This window comes from Schistocerca piceifrons, chromosome 10 (assembly GCF_021461385.2).
Source record: "Schistocerca piceifrons isolate TAMUIC-IGC-003096 chromosome 10, iqSchPice1.1, whole genome shotgun sequence".
Lineage (NCBI taxonomy): Eukaryota > Metazoa > Arthropoda > Insecta > Orthoptera > Acrididae > Schistocerca > Schistocerca piceifrons.
The window spans coordinates 107891740-107916106 of record NC_060147.1 but is presented as its reverse complement, the minus strand read 5'-3'; the positions used below and the strand labels follow the sequence as shown (position 1 = coordinate 107916106).

General features: G+C 40.8%; 1 protein-coding gene across 1 annotated transcript in view; it reads left to right on the top strand.

The window, feature by feature from the left end:
- The window catches only part of LOC124718724 (ectopic P granules protein 5 homolog), a 367184-nt gene that overhangs the window by 232884 nt on the left and 109933 nt on the right, over positions 1 to 24367 (top strand). Inside the window, exons 30-32 of the mRNA XM_047244342.1 lie at positions 1985 to 2236; positions 6927 to 7110; positions 19106 to 19327. Of these exons, the coding sequence (XP_047100298.1) occupies positions 1985 to 2236; positions 6927 to 7110; positions 19106 to 19327 (658 nt within the window). The remainder of the gene's footprint in view (positions 1 to 1984; positions 2237 to 6926; positions 7111 to 19105; positions 19328 to 24367) is intronic.

Below are 24367 nucleotides of genomic sequence, written 5' to 3'. Positions count from 1 at the left end.
TTTAGTTCCCGGTATCTCCTCAGATATTTTCTGAGGTAGGAAGGTGCCTGATGAGGTCCACACAACCTCGTGCGGCCAAATGAGGAACTGTTCGAATAAAGAAGCAGTGGCATCATTAGTGCTCACTTACTGGCAGTATCGGCTGGAGGGAGTGGCAACATGACTATCGTGTGTCCCACGACTGCTGCAGCCTGCCAGCTGGGACGGGCCTCAGGTCTAACCCTGGAGTAATATTAACATTTTACAAAACTGAAGTAGTAAGTAATAAATATTAAGTCATATTTTGTAACAAAAGTAACATCTACCATTTTAGCTGCTAATTGCATGTAAATCAATTTGTTTTTCACCTAGTAGTTTTTGAAAAATCAGGTGATGGGTATATTGTATCGATCAGAATACCGTCTCTCAGCACTGGCATGAGCATTTGGCGATCAGTACAGCCGTAACAAAAGCTGCCCTCCGCACGGTGTGCAGGGAGCACATCTGTAGCAGTGAAAGGGTGGAAAACTATTATTAATATATATGATTTTTCATGTAACGTTAACATAATTCACATTTTTGAACCAGATTCTAATTTATAATGAGTATTCAAATGTCCATGCAATTAGTAATTTAATATAAAAAATACTATTTGTAATAGAAGATTTGATACTGTATTTCCTGAGTAGGATTTCATTTTGGTAATGAATATGGAATTCCAATAGAAAGTAAAGATAAAGGAACTTGTGTCTTAGGAGAATTGAACCAGTAACCTCATGATCCCGGTACAAGCATGCACACAGATGCAGGCAGCTCTGTTGAAAAGCTGGACATTTTTGTCCATAATAATGCTCAGAATTATTCAGATCTGCAGAGAACTTTTTTTTAGTTTTTTGAGAAGTTCATTGTACTGCTCCAGAAAATTAATATCTAGGTAGTTATCTTCAATTCAAAGATGGCCAATCTGCAAGGTCCTCTTGGAAGAAAAATAAATATTTTACATTGAAGCACAGTTTAATGTGCAGTGCCTAATTAAGAATGGTATGAATTTTCAGAGGATACCAGTTTTTCCATCTACTACACATCCCAAACTAAATATCTGCATGGCGCCCATAGCATTAGAAAAGCATTGTTACTGTATTAATGTCTGTGGTGTGACATAACATATTTATTGCACTCGCACAGTGTGTTACTTGCGTTGCCATATTTAAAAGATAACAACTATTATGGGAAATCAGGTTGAGCTGTTACGCAGACGGTATGCACACACGTTTTGTCTACTTTTATTCAGTTCTGTAAAATGCAAACATGTTATAAGTAGACCTATAATCATTTTTACAAAATTAGGCCTAAACACTTTTTATGTCCATTGTGATTATCACATAGTGATAACAGAATTTAGCAATGAAGGCAGTGCAGCAGGGGTACACTTGGGTGCAATGATAACTGTAAGTACGACACTGTTGGTGCTTAAAGTGCCTTCAGACACTACTCCAGTATGTGGCAATGCTTCTGGCTCACAGCCTACAGTGGAAAATAAATAGCAAGGTACCATGCACTGATATTACAGGGCACTGAGGAAGTACTATGTCTGATCTTTCTGGATTTAGCTATAGTTACTATGAGCATTAATCCAGCAACAGTGCTAGTAAAGACATTTATCATTAATATAATATCCCCAAACCATAAAACTTCCAACTTAGTTTCATTGCCCTATAAGCAGTGCTTATTGTAACTGTGTGGAGTAGCTGGTAGTCTGCCTATGTATGATTTCATAGCGTGTGATTGTGTGTGAAATAAAAGCAACATATTTGCATTTTACGGAACTTAGTAAAAGAATCCACCGATGATGACACAAGGCGCTGAAACACTTCAGGGCATTTGAAACAAGGGTTGTTTGCATAATGGGTCAACATGAACTGCCACAATTCAGTCTTCCTACATGGGTGCTGCTGGATGACTGTAACCAAACGAGAGCTATTACAACATCTCGCTCGTGCTGCAGGTGTTCCGCAAGCACCTGCGCCTGATGCTGCTGTTCGACTTCCCCGAGCACTACGGTGAGGTACTGAGCCTGGTGCTGCGTGCCTCGGAGACGCAGCAGCTGGCACCCTCTGTCTGGTTCGACCTGCTCAATGCGCTGCTGCAGCCGGTGGGAGCCGCCACGGACCGCCTCAAGCCGGGTCTCGGGGCGGGCACCGTCCGGGAGGAGGCGCGCCGCTTCGCCACAGAGCAGAGGTCGCTGTCTCACAGTGAGGTGCGTATCTGGGCCTCCTAGTTCTGTGACAGCCTTCCGTGGTTTTCTGATGTTATTAGTGACCAGATATGACACGGTGTGGGGTGCATTTTTCTACTCGGGGGTGTCTCGCACAAATCGTAATGAATTCAGTGCTGGTTCTCACGTCACCCGAGAAGGTTGTGGCTTCCTCTAGTGAATTTTTTCATCTCAATTGTTTTGCTTTGTCGCAGTACCTCTGGATCTTGAAAGATTTTATTTTGTTGTTATGATAATCCTTGAAACAATCCCCAGAATTTAGGCCACAATGTTTTTGTTGATTTAAAATAATAAAAGAAATATAGTACACTAAATATTTTTATGGGTTCATTAAATCAAATGAAGATTCAATAAAAGTCGTTTCATGTGTAGCATATGTAGAACTGATTACTGGGTTTTACTGTCTGAAAATGCTTTTCTACAATATTTTAGTGATTTTTCTATATGTCTTTTATAACTTTCATCCTTATGCGTATTCCCTTTAGTCAAATTTCCATTCAGCATAAATTTCTTTAATATTTTTAAACATGTATTGCCTCATGGTGTCTTTTTCAACAAATTAATTCACATCTTCTAACATGGTGTAATATCATTCTCAATACAGTATCAGTCCATGCATGACAATGCACGGTACCAGTATGATCCAGAAAGCTGCAGGCAAAAATGCAGTTTTTCAGGGAGTTGTATCTCTGGTTCTACTGCTCACACAGATAAGGAGGCATGTGTTACGGATAGCCCTTTCCTAGCGATCATTTGTATACTTATTGGAAGAACATGCATATTGTAGTTATCCTACAGTACATGATCAAAATTTAAACACTACACCCTTCCTCCATATGAGGCAAGTTCAGTAGATTGATTGGTTCCTTTGCATTAGCTATGGCCTAAGGTGGACCTAAACTGGTTTATAAAAGCTCTATTTGTTCGTGAGTGGCTTCTGAGAAAACTTAAAAAAACCATGATTTTTGGGCTACCAAAAGTTTCAATTGTGGAGTTTGCCACTTCAGTAATTTTTATTTATGACAAGTAGTGGAAATTGTTACTATGTGTTCTTAAGATGATGTTCTCGTCGATCTTCGAAACTTTTTTCAGTATTCCATTACCAAGATCCAGAGGTTGAAAAGTATTGCACTTAATGTACAAACAAGTTTTTTGCCATTTTGCACTATGGGCCACAATTATCTGAAAAACTAACTTTAGCAAATGACTCAAATTTTAACTTTACATTCTTTGAACATTTCTCTAGAAATGCCATTTTCCTGTTTTTGAAAATCTGTATCGATTATGAAGGTACATACCAATAAAACCATGATTGCTGGGCACCAAAAGTACCAGTTGTTGTGATGGGTCACTTCTATAATTTCTGTTCAGAGCAAATTGTCAAAATAGCTTCTAAAGATGATGACCTTAGGGAACTTTGAAGCATTTTATGGTATCATTATCCATTACTGAGATCCAGTGGTTCAAAGTTACTGTACTTGTGCACATAAAATAAGCATGTAATATCCTGTCTGAAGTGAAAATGTAGTCTTAACTGATGTACTAAACACATGGCTAGGATTCTGCGGTTGCCAAACTCTTTTAGTTGCTACTTTTTCACCAATAAAACTTTTATGATATGCTATCTCTGTCTACTAGGCATTTCATGTCTATACAGGTTACCTTGACCTGTAAATTTTCTGTGAGGCCATGTGGTGGTGTAAGCACCTTACAAAAAATTATTTTGTCATGTGAAATTCTTTGTACTTGCACATCAAACCTTACATTTTTTGGCATACTGTAGGTGTAGCCTAAAAATGTTTGGAGTTTTCTGTAAAGTAGTTTTGAAGGAACTTGTGTTACATTACATGACTCATTTTATATAAGCAGCCTGTTGGAGCACAAAAAAGATGAATATGCTCTGAGAGAAAAGTGGGGAGTCAGCTGGCTCAATCCTCATTCCACCTTCCTCACCAAAAATATTGGTGCGGAAATAATTCACGCTTTTTTGGGCTGAGACAGAGTAACAGAGAAACAGTGACAATGAAAGGGGGAGGAGACAGTGATGGTGAGAGAGAGAAAGTGGCAGTGAAAGAGATGAATAGATAAGGGCAGTAACAGTGGGGGCCAAAGGGAGAGGAGAGAATGAAAATAAAAAAGAGAGATAAATGGAAACCATACAGAGGCTGGCGAACTTTACACGAAAAAATTTGCTCACTTTGCCCCATCCCCTATACCCGTGCATTAAGTTTCCCGGTCTAGGTGTCAAAACCCTGAGCAAATGATCCCCAAGGACATGTTTGGAGAAGAGAGAGTGGTGGCTGAAGAGGGAGACAGTAGACTGTAAGCGAGGAAGACAGAGGCAGCATCAGTGGGTGAGAAAAAGAGTGGGACAAAGACGGTGACAGTGAAAGTGGCGGAAAACGAGACTGCAGTAAGAAAGAGCGAGAGGAAGGGATTAAAATAGTGACAGTGGGGGGAAGAGACAGGAGAGAGTGCCAATGGGAGGAAAAGGAGACAGTGGGAGGCAGACATACATAAACAGTAGCAGTGAGATGGAGATGCATGGGAGCATTTTTCAGCCAGTAGTTTATTTATTATTTTCAAGTGTGTGTGTGTGTGTGTGTGTGTGTGTGTGTGTGTGTGTGTGTGTGTGTTTTTCTTCCAAATAAGAAATAGGTGTGTCTGTTTGTGACTAAGACTGACAGTAAACTGAACAATTTCAACACGGCATACCATGTGATGGTACGTGTTATTCATTGAACTATGTTAACATTTACAGTTGAATTTTAAATAACCCAATACGACCACAGGTCTGCAACATTGAATGTCTGCATCTTCTCACTATCACTGGCTGTTGCTTTAATCGCTCTTTCCTTGTGGTATTAGATTTTTAATAAAGTCTTAAACGTAAAGGACAAAATAAGCAAATAGAGAAAGTGTGATTATATCAATGACAAAATCAGTGTAACTAGTCGACATAAAAGTTTTCTGGGTATGGTGATGCATCATAATGGTAAAAAAAAGAAAAAAAAACTACTGCTGCTGGAGAAAAAACCATCATTTCAGTCACAGTTGCAGAGGCCTTCTTCTGGGTCTAGACCCACCGCAACCATGGCTGAAACGGGGGTTTTTCTACAGCAGCAGTAGTTTTTTTACAATTTACATATCAGCACACACTCCACTGCAGAGCGAAAATCTCATTTTGGAAACATCCCCTAGGCTGTGGCTAAGCCATGTCTCTGCAATATCCTTTCTTCCAGGAGTGCTAGTTCTGCAAGGTTCGCAGGAGAGCTTCTGTGAAGTTTGGAAAGTAGGAGACGAGGTACTGGTGGAAGTAAAGCTATGGGGACGGGGCGTGAGTCGTGCTTGGGTAGCGCAGTTGGTAGAGCACTTGCCCGCAAAAGACAAAGGCCCCGAATTCGAGTCTCGGTCCGACATACAGTTTTTATCTGCCAGGAAGTTTCATATCAGCGCGCACTCCGCTGCAGAGTGAAAATCTCATTCTGGAGTAGTTGTCTGTATATCATTAATAAGATGAGAAGAAAATTAAAGAAAATTTTAATGCCTTCTTGGCTTTGTAACAATAGGATACTTCAGAAATGATATCGACTTTGTAACATAAATTTAAAGTGAAGGCAGGTGCTTGCATTGATTGTGCGATATACATTTAAGGCTGCAATAACAGAAGCTGATCAGTGGCATCACCATTTTAAGACAACGGGCTTGATTCAAACTCTCTGACAAATTGCTGAAAAATCATTTATAAAACAGGTTGAGTCACAGACAGGTGCAACAAAAAGACTCCTAACCAAATAAGCTGTTGGTCAAAAGGCCTTTCTGAATTACATAACATACATGCACACATTCACGCAAGTGCAACTCGCACACACATAACGGCTGTGGCTGGCTGGCCTCGGCAGCCGGAGACAGTGGTCTTGTGGGTGTGAGTTGCATTTGCATGAATGTGTGCATACATGTGGTCTAATCCAGAAGAAGGCCTTTTGGGCATGAGCTTGCTTGTTTTTTGTTGTGCCTGTCCGTGACCTAGAATGGCAATATTTGGTGAGTAGCAATCTATCCTTTTCATAATATTGTCATTATTACATCCTGGATTTTACATTGTTTAAATATCATAAGATATGCAATAAAAATGTGACCACCTTCTGCCTAATGTGCTATCAGGAAGATCACCAGCAGAAGAAAGAAAGTAGTAGTTGCTGCCATGCCAGCATTTTTTCTTTAAACAAAATGCAACTAAAAAGTGACCATAGAGCACTTTTATACTACACATATATACTTAATCATATTATCTATGCATTTGGGAAGCTGCAAGTGTTACTCCGCAATGTTCTGTTATATTCCATAAGTTGTGGAGGTGGCAGCCTCAGTGCCCATGGCTGCTGCAGTGAAACGTTGAACCCGGCCCACTCCCCCGCACATCTGCCTAAATCTGCCGTATTGAAAGTGTTCTTAACAACTCTTTATTTTCAAAAGGTAAATAAATACAAAAAATAAAGGCTACAACTGGTTTATCATGACACTACAAATCCACTACATTGGAAGTAGTTTCTCTCTATGTTAATTGGGCCAAGTGCCATCAGTCATTTTCTGTCTGTTACTGTAACCACACTGTGAACTTTTTAGTAATTTTCTTGTAAATGCTTCAAGCTATACAGCTAACTCATTGCAGCTACGGGAGACAGCGACACTGCTGGGTTCGCACTTCACCAAAGAGCGTCTGCAGTATGGCCTGTATGGGCTGTACCCTAAGTACCGGGCCTACGTGGAACCACTGACAGCGTTCCTCGCCATGCTGGGGCATGCCATTGTCGTCAGCTCTGTGCAACTGGAGAGGGGGGCGCTCTCCGACCAATGTGAGTCTCTTGTCATCATACACCACGTTCTGTCCACCAGAATATCTACAATAATAATAATAATAATAATAATAATAATAATAATAGTTTAGTGTGACTCAGTGGCCAGGAGCAAGTTTTTCAATTGGTCACCATTTTGGTAAGCTGCGTGCCCCTAACCTACCCCAGTTCTTTGGGGTGTCCCAGCAAAAATGGTCAGTATTCAAGGATACAACAGAAACAATTACTTGAAACAAAAATTTTTTTTCTACTGAACAAGTCCTCATAGTTCTTAAAGTAGGCTTTTTAGAGCCCACATTTACTAGATAAATGTGTTTTGGTTCATACTATCTCCTCCCAAAATATGAAAAGCAAAGGGACTGCAGGAGAAGTGATTCATTTCACATTATCAAAGATGAAGAAGTGCTCAGAGCTTTAAAGATAAGCATTTTAGAGCCCAATTTTACTAGAGTTTTTGCTTCAAATGTTGGTTCCTGTTGTACCCCTGTATATTGATCATTCTTTTACCATGTAGAACTGAGGAAAGAGAATTCAGTGAAACTCCTGTTTTACATTTTTGTGTGGTCCAGACTTTAAAAATGCAAAAATGAGGAAAATACCGAATCGAGAAAAATCTGTAAACCTCCCAAAATACAAGCAAAAACCTGTGTACTTGGCATATAGATTAAATATCGCAATTCTGTCCAGTACTTCATATAGAATCTATGTTAAAGAAATTAAATGTACAATACACTGTTTATACTATAATTTGTGGTAGTGAGTTTCATCAGTTCTTAAAAAATCACAGATGTCTAGCAGCAAGTAAAAACTCATCAGAAAATTGAAACTGGTATCTGGGTACAAGGTAATTGAGCTATTTTTCAACATGCTACAATCACAAATTATACTTTCAAAGCACACGTTTTTGAGAGATCATCCTTTGTGCTCGCCCAGAAAAAAGCAAAAATTGATGAACATGTTGAATTAAACCAAAAACATCACACAGCTAAGTGATTAAACCATAAGTATAAAAGCAGACATCTGCTTAGTAACAGACTTTGTCACCATTGCTGTTACTGTTTAATGCCTTTCTTACTAACCACACTTCATACCCTCTCCACTGTTAAAGTCTTATACAGCTTGATGAGAGAAACAGAGACATGAGAAAATTAGTTTACTTCCCCATTTGATGTTACAAGCTTATTAGAAGTTGGCCCAATGAATTTTTGTACACTATGTAAAATGTAAATTTGAAAGAAAGCTCAGGTGCTGTGGTCTTGCTTCATGCCCTCTGTCACTGCTGTCAGTCTTTACAATCTACAGTGTGTTTAGTGTGAAGTGTATATGCCTGACTAGTGTATGTAGTTGTGGCAACTGTATCGTGTCAGATTTCAACACAAAAGTCTCTAAAATGTGTTGTCTCAAAACCCTTGTTCTATTCCCTTGTGACATCTCTGTCACAGCACATCATCTGCACGAAAAGTGTGTTTTCAGCACTTCACAAAATGCTTTTGCCACTATCTACACTCCCATTGTTGAAGGCCCACTCCCCCTCTCCACACATCCAGTAGGTGAGCTCATTTTAAGTGTGTTAGTGTGGTGTGGTGGCTGCGCTGGCTTTTGAGTGACTTAACAAGCTGCCAGCCAATAAGACTTCACAAGCCAGGAATGGGTGATGTTTTCTTGATTATGACCAAGCATGTTCTTTGCTTATAACTCATTCAGTTACGTCAGATGTCAATAGGAAGAAAACAGGACGAAATCAAGTGAGATGTAGAGTAAGAAGTTACGAGTCGAGGTGAACCTAACTTGAAAGAAACGCAGAATCAGGGAATTTTTAGCATTGATATTATGGGGTATTTTACAGGGGCTATGAATTTATGGTGTAGAATCGTGAAAAAAGTAAAATCGAAGTTCCACTGCATACAGGTTAATGTGGAACGTGTGTTTCATCCCTGGCGACTCCTCTAAGGAGTGAAGATTAGAGTAAAGGCAGACTGAAAATTTCCATGGTCTGGCCAGGATTTTAACTTGCAGCCTATCAATATCCAGGCAAGTGCCTTACCACTAGAGTACCAGGTCCAACAATACCAACTAACCATTATAAAATTATATCATTACAGGCTGCTGCTCAGTATTGTTAAATGACAAAGAAAGTAAAGAGAAAGCACACATTTCTAATGTGTATAATTTCCCCAATCCTAGTTAGCATTCTGGCATATTAGCTGAAGATGTCCATTTCCTCCACCACCCCTTTTTTTTGTTCCCAAGATATCTAATAAACCATCTTATTGGTTCATCTTTTAGTGTCTTTCCTTACTATGTGGTCGGCACATTCCCACTCAGCCTGGTAACTCTTGCGATTTTCTGTTTTACCCATTTCCTTCTCCTTCTTGTAATGACCTAATTCCAGATCTTGTCCTCAAAGCTGATGCCCGGCATCCTCCCCTCTATTTGTTCATGCCATTATGTATGGGCACTTGCCTTTCGTATGTCCAGTCATTCTAGACCTCATTGCCACACACAGGACACAAGTATAATGCACGTCTTCTTTGTGTTAATTGTTTCATCCTAGTTGGTTGGGATGAGCTGAAGACCCCTAAATGTCTCTTAGCTCAACCATATTCTTCGTGGAAACTGCGCCTTTTGGCAGGCTTTCCCTATCTGAATTTGACAGGTGAGATAGACATTTCCTGAGGTGGCTTCAATAGTTGTATATTTGGATTCAGAACTTAAGTTTTTCCCATATTCGTCTCAAAACCAACTGGTGCAGAGTTAACTTTGAATTCTTGAATCACAATTGTTGGTTCTGTCAGGTCTTCACTTATGAGCACACAGGTGTCAGCAAATCAGAGGCAGTTCAGCGACATGCCATTGACTTTGATCACCCTGCTTCCTCATTCTAACCCTTCGAAGAAATCAACCATGGCTAGAGTAAACAACATTGGAGATATTCTACTCCCTGACAAACTTGTCTGGCTATTGGTATTTGGTTGGTTATGAGGTCTTTATGTACTCTGAGCATCATCGTCACCTGTTTGTAGATATGCTCAACAAGCAGAATGCCCTAGCTGTCCCAGAACACAATGCACATGACTTTTTGTGCTGACAATGTTGTTTTGAATTTTTGTATTCTGGGGGATTGTGAGTTCCTCCACTCCGTTGACCGTTCTTTTGATTCTCGAGTGACATGACAAACCCATGTTTCATGATTGGTCATAATTCTGTTTAAGAATTCATCCCCCTCATCACTGTAATGGGTAATAAATGTCAAAGTATTGCCAAGTTGCTTCATTTTGTGGACATCCGTAAGCATTTTTGGAACTCAAGAGGAACACATTTGTGAAAATCTAAGTGATTTGTGACAGTCTCTTGCAAAACATTTCTTGAAATCTGTGAAAAAATTATCACAAAGCATTCTCATTGTGAACTGTCTGTTTTCATGGATTTTCTCATCTAATTTCTCAACCAAACCATCACTGATAAAAGAAGACTGCCCACTCTGTGCTTTATCGTGAATACGGGTTCATCCATCATTGATTTATCTCACCCACTTTCTCAGCATCCCATCAGTCATTACATTTTCAGCTTAAATCTCTACAAGCTGACAATGAATTTCAGCTCACTTAGCATTCTTTGTGCTGAAAAAACATATTACAGTACACACTACACCACAGTCTGCAGGCTCAGAGATTGTCTTAAATATTTTGAATGATGACTAGCAAATATAAACCCAACACAGTCCAACTCTGATGTTGTGATAATGAACCTGAGAGATGAGTGCGAATGTGTGGAACTGTGACACTACTGCCGCAGTGGTAGACTGAAGTGGTACTTGCTTTCCAGACATGTCTCGTATTTGACAATATACATGGCAGCTGCTACAGTGTCAGTTATTTTCTACATCTACATCTACATTGATACTCCGCAAGCCACCAAACGGTGTGTGGCGGAGGGCACTTTACGTGCCACTGCCATTACCTCCCTTTCCTGTTCCAGTCGCGTATGGTTCGCGGGAAGAACGACTGTCTGAAAGCCTCCGTGCGCGCTCTAATCTCTCTAATTTTACATTCGTGATCTCCTCGGGAGGTATAAGTAGGGGGAAGCAATATATTCGATACCTCATCCAGAAACGCACCCTCTCGAAACCTGGCGAGCAAGCTACACCGTGATGCAGAGCGCCTCTCTTGCAGAGTCTGCCACTTGAGTTTATTAAACATCTCCGTAACGCTATCACGGTTACCAAATAACCCTGTGACGAAACGCGCCGCTCTTCTTTGGATCTTCTCTATCTCCTCCGTCAACCCGATCTGGTACGGATCCCGCACTGATGAGCAATACTCAAATATAGGCCGAACGAGTGTTTTGTAAGCCACCTCCTTTGTTGATGGACTACATTTTCAAAGGTCTCTCCCAATGAATCTCAACCTGGCACCCGCCTTACCAACAATTAATTTTAGATGATCATTCCACTTCAAATAGTTCCACAAGTTACACAAGTAACTGCTACCAGTGTATGTTCCGCTATCATATATACAATAAAAGCCGGCCGTGGTGGCCAAGCGGTTAAAGGCGCTACAGTCTGGAGCCGCGCGGCCGCTACGGTCGCAGGTTCGAATCCTGCCTTGGGCATGGATGTGTTCTTAGGTTAGTTAGGTTTAAGTAGTTCTAAGTTCTAGGGGACTGATGACCTTAGAAGTTAAGTCCCATAGTGCTCAGAGCCATTTGAACCATTTTATACAATAAAGGATCCTTCTTTCTATGTATTCGCAATACATTACATTTGTCTATGTTAAGGGTCAGTTGCCACTCCCTGCACCAAGTGCCTATCCGCTGCAGATCTTCCTGCATTTCGCTACAATTTTCTAATGCTGCAACTTCTCTGTATACTACAGCATCATCCGCAAAAAGCCGCATGGAACTTCCGACACTATCTACTAGGTCATTTATATATATTGTGAAAAGCAATGGTCCCATAACACTCCCCTGTGGCACGCCAGAGGTTACTTTAACGTCTGTAGACGTCTCTCCATTGATAACAACATGCTGTGTTCTGTTTGCTAAAATCTCTTCAATGCAGCCACACAGCTGGTCTGATATTCCGTAGGCTCTTACTTTGTTTATCAGGCGACAGTGCGGAACTGTATCGAACGCCTTCCGGAAGTCAAGAAAAATAGCATCTACCTGGGAGCCTGTATCTAATATTTTCTGGGTCTCATGAACAAATAAAGCGAGTTGGGTCTCACACGATCGCTGTTTCCAGAATCCATGTTGATTCCTACATAGTAGATTCTGGGTTTCCAGAAATAACATGATACGCGAGCAAAAAACATGTTCTAAAATTCTACAAGAGATCGACGTCAGAGATATAGGTCTATAGTTTTGTGCATCTGCTCGACGACCCTTCTTGAAGACTGGGACTATCTGTGCTCTTTTCCAATCATTTGGAACCCTCCGTTCCTCTAGAGACTTGCGGTACACGGCTGTTAGAAGGGGGGCAAGTTCTTTCGCGTACTCTGTGTAGAATCGAATTGGTATCCCGTCAGGTCCAGTGGACTTTCCTCTATTGAGTGATTCCAGCTGCTTTTCTATTTCTTGGACACTTATTTCGATGTCAGCCATTTTTTCGTTTGTGCGAGGATTTAGAGAAGGAACTGCAGTGCGGTCTTCCTCTGTGAAACAGCTTTGGAAAAAGGTGTTTAGTATTTCAGCTTTACGCGTGTCATCCTCTGTTTCAATGCCATCATCATCCCGTAGTGTCTGGATATGCTGTTTCGAGCCACGTACTGATTTAACGTAAGACCAGAACTTCCTAGGATTTTCTGTCAAGTCGGTACATAGAATTTTACTTTCGAATTCAATGAACGCTTCACGCATAGCCCTCCTTAAGCTAACTTTGACATCGTTTAGCTTCTGTTTGTCTGAGAGGTTTTGGCTGCGTTTAAACTTAGAGTGAAGCTCTCTTTGCTTTCGCAGTAGTTTCCTAACTTTGCTGTTGTACCACGGTGGGTTTTTCCCGTCCCTCACAGTTTTACTCGGCACGTACCTGTCTAAAACGCATTTTACGATTGCCTTGAACTTTTTCCACAAACACTCAACATTGTCTGTGTCTGAACAGAAATTTTTGTTTTGATCTGTTAGGTAGTCTGAAATCTGCCTTCTATTACTCTTGCTAAACAGATAAACCTTCCTCCCTTTTTTATATTCCTACTAACTTCCATATTCAGGGATGCTGCAATGGCCTTATGATCACTGATTCCCTGTTCTGTACATACAGAGTCGAAAAGTTCGGGTCTGTTTGTTATCAGTAGGTCCAAGATGTTATCTCCACGAGTCAGTTCTCTGTTTAATTGCTCGAGGTAATTTTCGGATAGTGCACTCAGTATAATGTCACTCGATGCTCTGTCCCTACCACCCGTCCTAAATATCTGAGTGTCCCAGTCTATATCTGGTAAATTGAAATCTCCACCTAAGACTATAACATGCTGAGAAAATTTATGTGAAATGTATTCCAAATTTTCTCTCAGTTGTAGCTTTTCAAGAGTTACTAAATCATAACCTCTGCTCTCTAGGAATTCTAGTGATTAAAACACAAAAATTGATGATTGTATGTGCATAATGTTCAAGAGCAACCAGCTGCAATTTGGTTTCAGTTTATTTTATTCAGAGCGCTGTTGTTGTTGTGGTCTTCAGTCCTGAGACTGGTTTGATGCAGCTCTCCATGCTACTCTATCCTGTGCAAGCTTCTTCATCTCCCAGTACCTACTGCAACCTACATCCTTCTGAATCTGCTTAGTGTATTCATCTCCTGGTCTCCCTCTACGATTTTTACCCTCCACGCTGCCCTCCAATGCTAAATTTGTGATCCCTTGATGCCTCAAAACATGTCCTACCAACCGATCCCTTCTTCTAGTCAAGCTGTGCCACAAACTTCTCTTCTCCCCAATCCTATTCAATACCTCCTCATTAGTTACGTGATCTACCCACCTTATCTTCAGCATTCTTCTGTAGCACCACATTTCGAAAGCTTCTATTCTCTTCTTGTCCAAACTGGTTATCGTCCATGTTTCACTTCCATACATGGCTACACTCCATACAAATACTTTCAGAAACGACTTCCTGACACTTAAATCTATACTTGATGTTAACAAATTTCTCTTCTTCAGAAACGATTTCCTTGCCATTGCCAGTCTACATTTTATATCCTCTCTACTTCCACCATCATCAGTTATTTTACGCCCCAAATAGCAAAACACCTTTACTACTTTAAGCGTTTCATTTCCTAATCTAATCCCCTCAGCATCACCCGATTTAATTTGACTACATTCCATTATCCTCGTTTTGCTTTTGTTGATGTTCATCTTATTTCCTCCTTTCAAGACACTGTCCATTCCATTCAACTGCTCTTCCAAGTCCTTTGCTGTCTCTGACAGAATTACAATGTCATCGGCGAACCTCAAAGTTTTTGTTTCTTCTCCATGAATTTTAATACCTACTCCGAATTTTTCTTTTGTTTCCTTTACTGCTTGCTCAATATACAGATTGAATAACATCGGGGAGAGGCTACAACCCTGTCTCACTCCTTTCCCAACCACTGCTTCCCTTTCATGCCCCTCGACTCTTATAATTGCCATCTGGTTTCTGTACAAATTGTAAATAGCCTTTCGCTCCCTGTATTTTACCCCTGCCACCTTCAGAATTTGAAAGAGAGTATTCCAGTTAACATTGTCAAAAGCTTTCTCTAAGTCTACAAATGCTAGAAACGTAGGTTTGCCTTTCCTTAATCTTTCTTCTAAGATAAGTCGTAAGGTTAGTATTGCCGCACGTGTTCCAACATTTCTACGGAATCCAAACTGATCTTCCCCGAGGTTGGCTTCTACCAGTTTTTCCATTCGTCTGTAAAGAATTCGCGTTAGTATTTTGCAGCTGTGACTTATTAAACTGATAGTTCGGTAATTTTCACATCTGTCAACACCTGCTTTCTTTGGGATTGGAATTATTATATTCTTCTTGAAGTCTGTGGGTATTTCGCCTGTCTCATACATCTTGCTCACCAGATGGTAGAGTTTTGTCATGACTGGCTCTCCCAAGGCCATCAGTAGTTCTAATGGAATGTTGTCTACTCCCGGGGCCTTGTTTCGACTCAGGTCTTTCAGTGCTCTGTCAAACTCTTCACGCAGTATCTTATCTCCCATTTCATCTTCGTCTACATCCTCTTCCATTTCCATAATTTTGTCCTCAAGTACATCGCTCTTGTATAAACCTTCTATATACTCCTTCCACCTTTCTGCCTTCCCTTCTTTGCTTAGAACTGGGTTGCCTTCTGAGCTCTTGATATTCATACAAGTGGTTCTCTTCTCTCCAAAGGTCTCTTTAATTTTCATGTAGGCAGTATCTATCTTACCCCTAGTGAGACAAGCCTCTACATCCTTACATTTGTCCTCTAGCCATCCCTGCTTAGCCATTTGGCACTTCTTGTCGATCTCATTTTTGAGACGTTTGTATTCCTTTTTGCCTGCTTCATTTACTGCATTTTTATATTTTCTCCTTTCATCAATTAAATTCAATATTTCTTCTGTTACCCAAGGATTTCTATTAGCCCTAGCGCTGTTACTAGAGTTGAATTCACACATTATTTGTCAGATGGCTTGCCTGCTTATATAGAGACACACAGTATATTGTTTTATGGGTGAGTATAAAATTATCACGTGGAACTTTGTTTTTAACATCTTGCACCGATAAATAACACTGATGTTCTTGATGTTTCCATATTTGCTCACCGAGCGAGATAGCGCAGTGGTTAGCACATTGCACTCGCATTTGGGAGGACAACGGTTCAAACCCACATCCGGCTACCCTGATTTAGGTTTCTCGTGAGTTTTGTAAATCACTTTAGGCAAATGTCAGGATGGTTGCTTTGAAAGGGCAGGGCTGACTTCCTTCCTCATCCTTTCCTAATGTGACAGAACCAATGACCTTGCAGTTTGGTCCCCTCCTCCAAATCAACCAACCAACCAACCATCACATTCACTGACAGTGGTTTTCATTATTATTCACGTAGCTAGAGCAGCAGCAGCACAAATTATCATGGTACACTATGTATTTCAAATGACAACCACTGTGAGTGAATCTGAAGACATCAAGGACTGTGTAAATGTCATTCACTGGTAAAAACAAATGTTCCAAGTGGTCATTTCATGGCAGCTGACCTGTAAACCAACATACCATGTGTTTTTCTAAAAGCATATAAGCTGTTTGACAACATACAGGGAGGTCAGAAACAGTTTGAAAAGCTTGTAAGGGTGTAGCAGAGCAAGTGTTTCTGAGAAATTATTGTTAAGCAAAGAAACTGATGTGGTGTGCCATTTCGAAGTTAACTTGCACTGAAACCAAATGGGCCATTGCACACGCAAGTTCAAGTGGCTCACCAGAGATGGTTCTGCCAAATGTGTTCTTCATTTGGTTTCCTAAATCTGAAAGAGAGTGCGATACAGAAATTGGACACGGGACAATAGTAATGATGGAATCCAAGCCAAAGGCTGAGCGGTCTTGTGCACGGTCATCTATGCTATGAGAGAAGCTGACACTAATCGTATCTGGCAGGCCACTCGAATTTGTGTTCGCTATGGTCAGACTGACAAACTTCACTGCTTATGAACTCAGAAATGGTGCAACATACCAAATTTATTTATTCTTTTGTTTGTTTATTTCTTTTTTGTAATTTTTATTTTTTTACAGTTATTTCTTACCAGGAAAGTACTTGGGCTCGAACAAACACAAATACACCAAAATTGTGTGAGAAATAATGTAAAGCTCTCTTATTGCACAAGTGATACTCCCACATCTGCAAAACTCAGCAGTTGTCCGTTAGAGGCCTCCATGTATACCATGCCGCATTGCACACTGACCTGCCAGTATGCCAGTTGGGACCAGTAGGGACAGTGCAGTGTGCCTCTGAAGTTGCGTTTTGTGACGTTATTTGTGTATTGAAGTGTCAGATGGCTCGGCGATTGGTAATCAATCCTGCTAATGTATTGCGATTGGTTGAGATTAAGTTACTAAGAACCCTTCTTCATGAAGATGGTATTTGTGTAGAAGACGAATCATTCGCATGTTTTCTGGTATCTATTATAGTGCAGAAATATGAGCATAAGTTAGAAACAGATACTGTTGTAACACTAACACATAATGATGATGGTAGGGATGATAATGATGAACAACTCATTGCAAACAGTAGTGCTACGGCAATGGCAGGAAGAGATAACGGAAGCAGTGACAGTGAATACCAACCTTCTCCCAAGAAGAAGGTTAAAGTTGCAAGTATCATCATGGTGTTTGATGACAACACACTGGAGAACATGTACGATGATTATTACGTAAGAGGTTTCGACACGTACGACAAGCTTCTGAAAAGATACCCTAAACTGAAGTCTAAAAGCAATATTAAAAACATACTGGATTACGTGGCAAAGAAAAGAGAAGGAAATACAGTTTTCAAAGGAAATCGTACACTGCTGTTCAAGACCATCAAGGAGCGTGTAATGGCGAAATTCGGTGAAGCGTGAGAATGCGGTTCCGCCGTTCGTTATTGGCATTTACAACATTGGGCATTGGACGTAGCCAGAAATCTCGGGTGTACAAACTTTACCGCTTCACTAGGATTTATTACTAATTTGAAAAAGGAGTTTAGGATAACATCACGCCGTATCACTATGCTCCAAGCACGAAAAGATAAGGATGAAGAAGAAGAAGAGCTGATTGAAAGAGCTCAAACGTTTGTTGCTGACGTCAATGAGCATATCATGAGAGAAAACATCGATATTATTTCTGTATGGAACTGTGATCAGAATCAGTTCATAGTTGAACTTTCTTGTGGCCGAACACTATCCATGAAAGGGGAGAGAAACACTGTCGCGATGTTGCAATCAGTTAACTGTGCAAAACATATTTACACAATCGGTGTTGCTATATCGACGGACGGACGATTGGCAGACAAACTCTATATTCGCTTCCAAGAATCCAGTGGAAAGTTTGGACCCCGCGTGTCAAGGGAAATAGAAACACGGTGCCCTCCAAATGTCGTCATCGATGCAAGTGTGAGTGGGAAGATGACAAACCAACATCTGAAGACGATTTTTCTGTCAGTTTTGAATCCACATTTGTCGAGAAAGTCATTAGTACTTTGTGACTCCTGGTCTGGACATAAGGATGAATGAGTACTACTGGAAGCATCTGGCGGAAAACATGTAGATTTAAAAATCATTCCGCCTAAAACTACAAAATATGCACAACCTCTGGATGTGTATTTCTTCAGGCAATATAAAATATATGCCAAGAGAATAACAGACTTCATTAAACTACGTTCCAGTAATAAGCAGCCGAAATCGCACGACAGATTCTTTATCATGAATATGCATTCTGTCATTTACAACCAGTTATCTGTGGGAGTATACAGACCAATGCTTCGTTATGCGTGGCAGAACGCAGGCTACGATATTGGTAAACCAGCGAACAACTTCAAAAGTGTCATTGACATGGTGTTCAACACATATTATAGAATGGTGCAAGTACACCATGCGATCAGCTTGCATTTCTTCACTGTGTGTTTTACAGTCATTCGTATTCCTCGGAGCATTTTATTGGCATTCCGCATTTACATTTATAGTTAAGATTGCTGCATTGCATATGGCGTCTACAATTACATCTACAGCGATATCTAGAGCATGACTGCAGAGTTTTGCAGAAAAACGACACCCACCAGCACATTCAGAGGTACAAAATGGTCCTGTAACCAAACGTTCATACAGATCTGTTTGTTCGAGCCCAAGTACTTTCCTCGTTAGCACAACCTACACTGCAACTCCCTTCCAAGTTTTCAGACTGATTCTGACCACCCAGTATATTGTACTTTGAATCCCACCAAACTTTGTTGATAAAAATACTAGTAAAATTTGGACTGAGTAGTTCTTCATTTCATATGCAAGAGTCAGTGTATACTAGTTTCCTCCTGTAACAGTGTGCGAGCGCCACCTGTGGCCGGCCCTGAGTGAGATGTTCTCGCCGTGGCTCGCCCCTTACTGGACGCGCAACCTGCGAGAGCCGGCCGCCGCTTGGATCCAGCAGCTGGCCGACGACCGCTCTGTGCTGCTGCCGTGGATAGTGGCAGACGGGGCTCACGCACAGCGCTTTGTTAGCACTTTTGTGGAGTGCGTACGGTTCGTGCTCGACACTCTACCAGGTATGCACATTCAGATGTGTAGCTGTAGAGAGTTAATTGTAGGTACTTCAGGTTTTTAAGTGTCATCTTAAGGGGAGGTTTACTATCTTTTGGTTCAAACAATCGATTTTTTAAAAATTACCTTTTTGGACCGATAAAAGTATTTAGAATCCACCCCTGAAATGGTTTTTCTGAATACGGAACGGAAATGTTTGTTATTTGCGGTTGAACAAAAAAATGCACCTGCCTGAAATCGGCCTTTTCCACACACCAGTTTTTTTCTTTTGGGGATGAGTAATAGTACCGGTACTTGGGAGGAAACACACAAAATTCAAATGAAATTTTGAACGCGTGTGTTTGGAAGTTAGCCCCCAAGCATTTGCCTTCTGGTGAGAAGACTGTGGAGATTGCGACTTTCCTGGCAGTGAGCAGGTTCAGTGAAGGGTATTCAGCAATTCTGAAGACCATGACAACATTGGACGTCACCCTGGGACTCTATTCGACGCAGTTTGCTGAGCATTTGGACAACCACCAGATTAAAGCGGCCGAAAACTGCTTGTCACCGGCCATACGAGCGGCTCTGGAGCAGCACAGGATGGCCCAGAATGTGCTCTATGAGGAAGAGGAAGGACTAGTTGATGGACCTAGAATAGCAGATTGAATGTACGTTGCATAATATTGCATTTAAATGTAGTCAAAACTTCAAATCCATTTTTCTCAAAATGACATTTTTTTTATGCGCGGTGTGGTAACTTCAAATCTACTGAACTGATTGGCATGATTCTTTGTTTCTGACGAAGCTAACTAAAGTGTCTAGGCTGACAAAGTCAAAAAATCAATGAAGAAGACCCTAGTTTTCTTCAAATGGCCACCATTTTGTTTCCTATGGTCCAAATAACTTAAGCGAGGTAAAACTCCTAAAGATTCTTATATAATTCGCTAAAGTCAACTCAATTTTGATTTCAGACGAGCCAGCTGACGTGTGACATACTGCGCATGGAGGTCTACATCAAAATTTTGTTTCATTCCGACGGCACTTCCACCTATGCTCTTCAACATTTCCGGTCAAAAAAATTCCAATTTGTAGAGAAAATATCAGTAAACATTTTGACCAAATTTGACATTGATATCTATAATACACCGTGAGAAAAAAATTCTCAAAGAACATGCTTTTTTCGGGCCAAAGACATTAAACCTCCCTTAATGGTAACAGGAGCTGGACAAAATAATATGGACACAATTGCAGAATGACTTCATTTCCAGATCCTGTGTGCTGACTCAAATGCAGTGGTATGACATTACCTTCATCTTTCCTGTCTGCCGGTATTCAGAGCAATCAGCGTAATCGAAGGGTTATCATTCTAAAGGGGCTAAGTGCCAGTTTTGTATAATTTTTTTTTTTTTTCTATTTTAGTAGGTGGTATGTGAACAGGGCTTTTACATACTAAAAGGGCTACCTCTAATGATGGCTGCTGTATGTTCTACAAAAGCCAGAAGATGGCATGAGAAGTAAGCCTATGACTTGTTCATGCTAAATGGGCAAATGCAGATTGTGTTAGATCAGTTGTCTATACTGGACATCAGGATTATACTCTCCAACGTGGTCCTACCACTTTGTAGCCTGTCTGTGGCATGTCTTCATTGGTGGTGGTACCTGTGCGTCAATAGAACGCAATTGTTTCTGGCCTCAGCTTTTTAGCTTGTGACTGTGATGTTCCATTTATTGAATAAAAGAGCAAAGGTGAAGAAGCATTTTGTTTCTCATGTTGTAATGAACATCTTAGCAACAACCCACAATAAGCAACCATTTAAAGTTGTTCAGATGAAAGGCAGTTATTTTATTGACTTTCAGAAAGCACCTGATAGGTCATTAACTTAACTATGGGTAGTATAAGTACTGCCTCATGGATTAAAATCACCACACCTGGGTCAGGAGAAGAAGGAGGAGGAGGAGGAGGAGTGGCTGTAATAATAGAAGGATGGAAAATAATAAACTCTTATCAAAACTAGACATGATTGTCTTAATGGGATTTCTGTGATTGTTCTTTAAATAAAAATATGGCATTTCAGTCTTTGATCGCTATTTTTTATTTTCAGTGACTGGTTTCAGGCTAGCTGCCCATCTTCAGATCATACACTGCTGGCCACCATAAATGCAACACCCTGAAGGAAGCATCCGAATCAAGTGAAATTTACACCATGGGTTTGCAACGACGAGATATGCAACTGATTAGAATTTCAGTGCACATCATGTGCGCCTGTGGCGCCACCTCATAGCGCCATTTAAGGCTTGGCGATTTCGACGACTGTACGTTCGGCACGTGTGTTTACCTTGTGGTTGTTTCACAGGACGATCAGTTATGCCTCGTAGACAACAGCGAACATCGTTTGATCAAGTATCCGAGTTCGACAGAGGAAGGATAGTGGCTTACCGAGATTGTGGATTATCATACAGAGAAATCGCTAGTTGTGTTGGACGAAACCAAACAACTGTAATGCGGATCTGTGACCGTTGGATGCAGGAGGGTACGATGGACCGACGTGGTCGATCGCATTCACCTCGGTGCACCACTGCACGTGCTGAGAGGCAAATTGTGCGCATGGCAGTGAAGGATCGCTCAGTGACATCCCGAACCATAGCACAGCACATTGCCTCTGTAACGCATCATCCAGTGTCTGCGCGTACCATTCGACGCCGTTTACAGCAGAGTGGTCTGTCTGCAAGACGTCCATTGCTTCATCTACCATTGACGCAGAACCACAGACGTCTCTGTCGCCAATGGTGTGATGACAGACGGATGTGGACGGCAGAATGGAATGACGTTGTCTTTACTCACGAGGCACGCTTCTGTCTGCAGCACCACGATGGTCGGATTCGAGTGTGGAGACACCGTGGAGAGAGAGGATGCTGGACAGCTGCATTATGCACCGCCACACTGGTCTTGCACCGGGTATTATGGTATGGGGCGGTATTGGATATTACTCTCGCACGCCTCTAGTACGCATTGCCGGTACTTTAAATAGCCGGCGCTGCATATCCGAGGTGCTGGAGCCAGTTGTCCTTCCTTACCTTCAGGGCTCGGCCACAGCCATATTTCAACAGGATAATGCGCGACCACATGTGGCACGCATTGTCCAAAGGTTCTTCGTCAATAACCAGATTGAAGTGCTTCCCTAGCCGGCTCGCTCTCCGGATCTTTCGCCGATAGAAAACATGTGGTCCATGGTTGCTCAACGAGTGACCCAGATTACATCCCCAGCTGCCACACCAGATGATCTTTGGCAATGTGTGGAAGCTGCTTGGGCTGCTGTACCCCAGGAACACATCCAACATCTCTTTGACTCAATGCCGAGACGTGTGGCAGCGGTGATCTCCAACAATGGCGGCTACTCTGGCTACTGATTCTGGCAGGAACCACATGTCACAGACGTCTGTAAACATAATCATTTGATACTTGGTCAACATGTTATCTACAAAATAAATTTTGTTGTGCTACCTCTTGTATTTCTTGGTGTTGCATTTACGGTGGCCAGCAGTGTATATTGCAGTTACAGAGTAACTTGTCAGTACAGTACTATCGGTTCATTGTCATGACAGTGTGCAAAAATGTAACAGGACAGGCTTCACTGAACAATTTGAGGTAGGGAGCCGGGGGGTGTCATGACAGTGAACCGATAGTTCTGTACTGACAAGTTAATCTGTAACTGCAATATGTGATCTGAAGATGGGCAGCTAGCCTGAAACCAGTCATTGAAAATAAAAAATAGTGATCAAAGACTGAAATGCCATATTTTTATTTTTTTTAATGATAAGAATGTTGGAAAAAAGATGGTGAAGTGAAGATTTCAAAACAGTCACATTCATTGAGGCTACTGGTGCAAAAGGATTGTCTTTGGAGAAGAAAATAAACTGCAGGAGTATGAGGAATACCTACCCGAGGTGCACGAACAGTTTTATAGCAAATTGTGCCAAGAATGAACAGTAAAATGATTACTAGAGGTACAAATATAGTATTACATAACTTGCTTGGTGGATGTAGCTTTTTTGGCATTTCAGTGCAAATTTACTTAGGAAATTCATTTTTTATTTGTTACTTTTGGATCATGTCATGTGATAACTTGCTTCCTGAAGTTAATGAGCAAGAGTCAATGTGGAGATAGTACATACGAGGGCCGTTCAGAAAGTAACCTCCGGTTGATTTAAAAAAATACACCAAATTAAATAAAAATATTTTAATATATACATCTTACAACTACATCTTTGCACTATTTTTCTACATAGTCTCCATAGCGATTGCGGCACTTATCGTATCTCTTCACAAGCTTTGAAATTCCTTCCACAGTCGCAGTTTTACCAATGGTACTTATTTAGACCAGACGCATTTTTCTCTTTTGAAGCATCTTCAGTGGACAGTATTTTGTCTCCTCCATTGCCAAGTCACCTTTCGTAGTTTTGTGGTGTGGTAACACAATATTCAACGTTTGTGTTGGCTGATCAGTGTTTTAGCAAATAAATGATGTTTGTGTGTGCCACACACAAAAAATATATTTGACATAGCTCAGAGCACTTCACTGATAGATGGTATATTCAAGTCCTAATGTTTTTATAAGTCCACAGTTTTGTTTAATGTATTTTGTCTACTTCCTTTTGATTGATTGAAGTGCTTTAAAATAAAGCCAAACGTGCTCAGTGTAAATAAAACTTTTGTTACAGTCGCGAAAGACGGAATATTTCTCAATATTACCTACGACACCTATGTGGTACTTAAATGAGATATTGTTATACAGTAAATTTTATATGAAATTTAGGTATCTTGTCCACATTTCATTCTCAACATTGTGGCAACTAAAATCGACCATACGGAAAGTATACTCTATGGACTTTAACCTCTGCAAACTCTTCAAAATTTCGTGCAGTGGTTTACTATATTTAATGCTGCATAATAATTGCGTTGAACATCGAAACAAAATTAAGTCATTTATGGGGGGAAGGTATCAGTCAAGAAGACGTATAAAAATCAAATTTTTGGGCCAAATAGTTTTTGTGAAATCGAATGATAA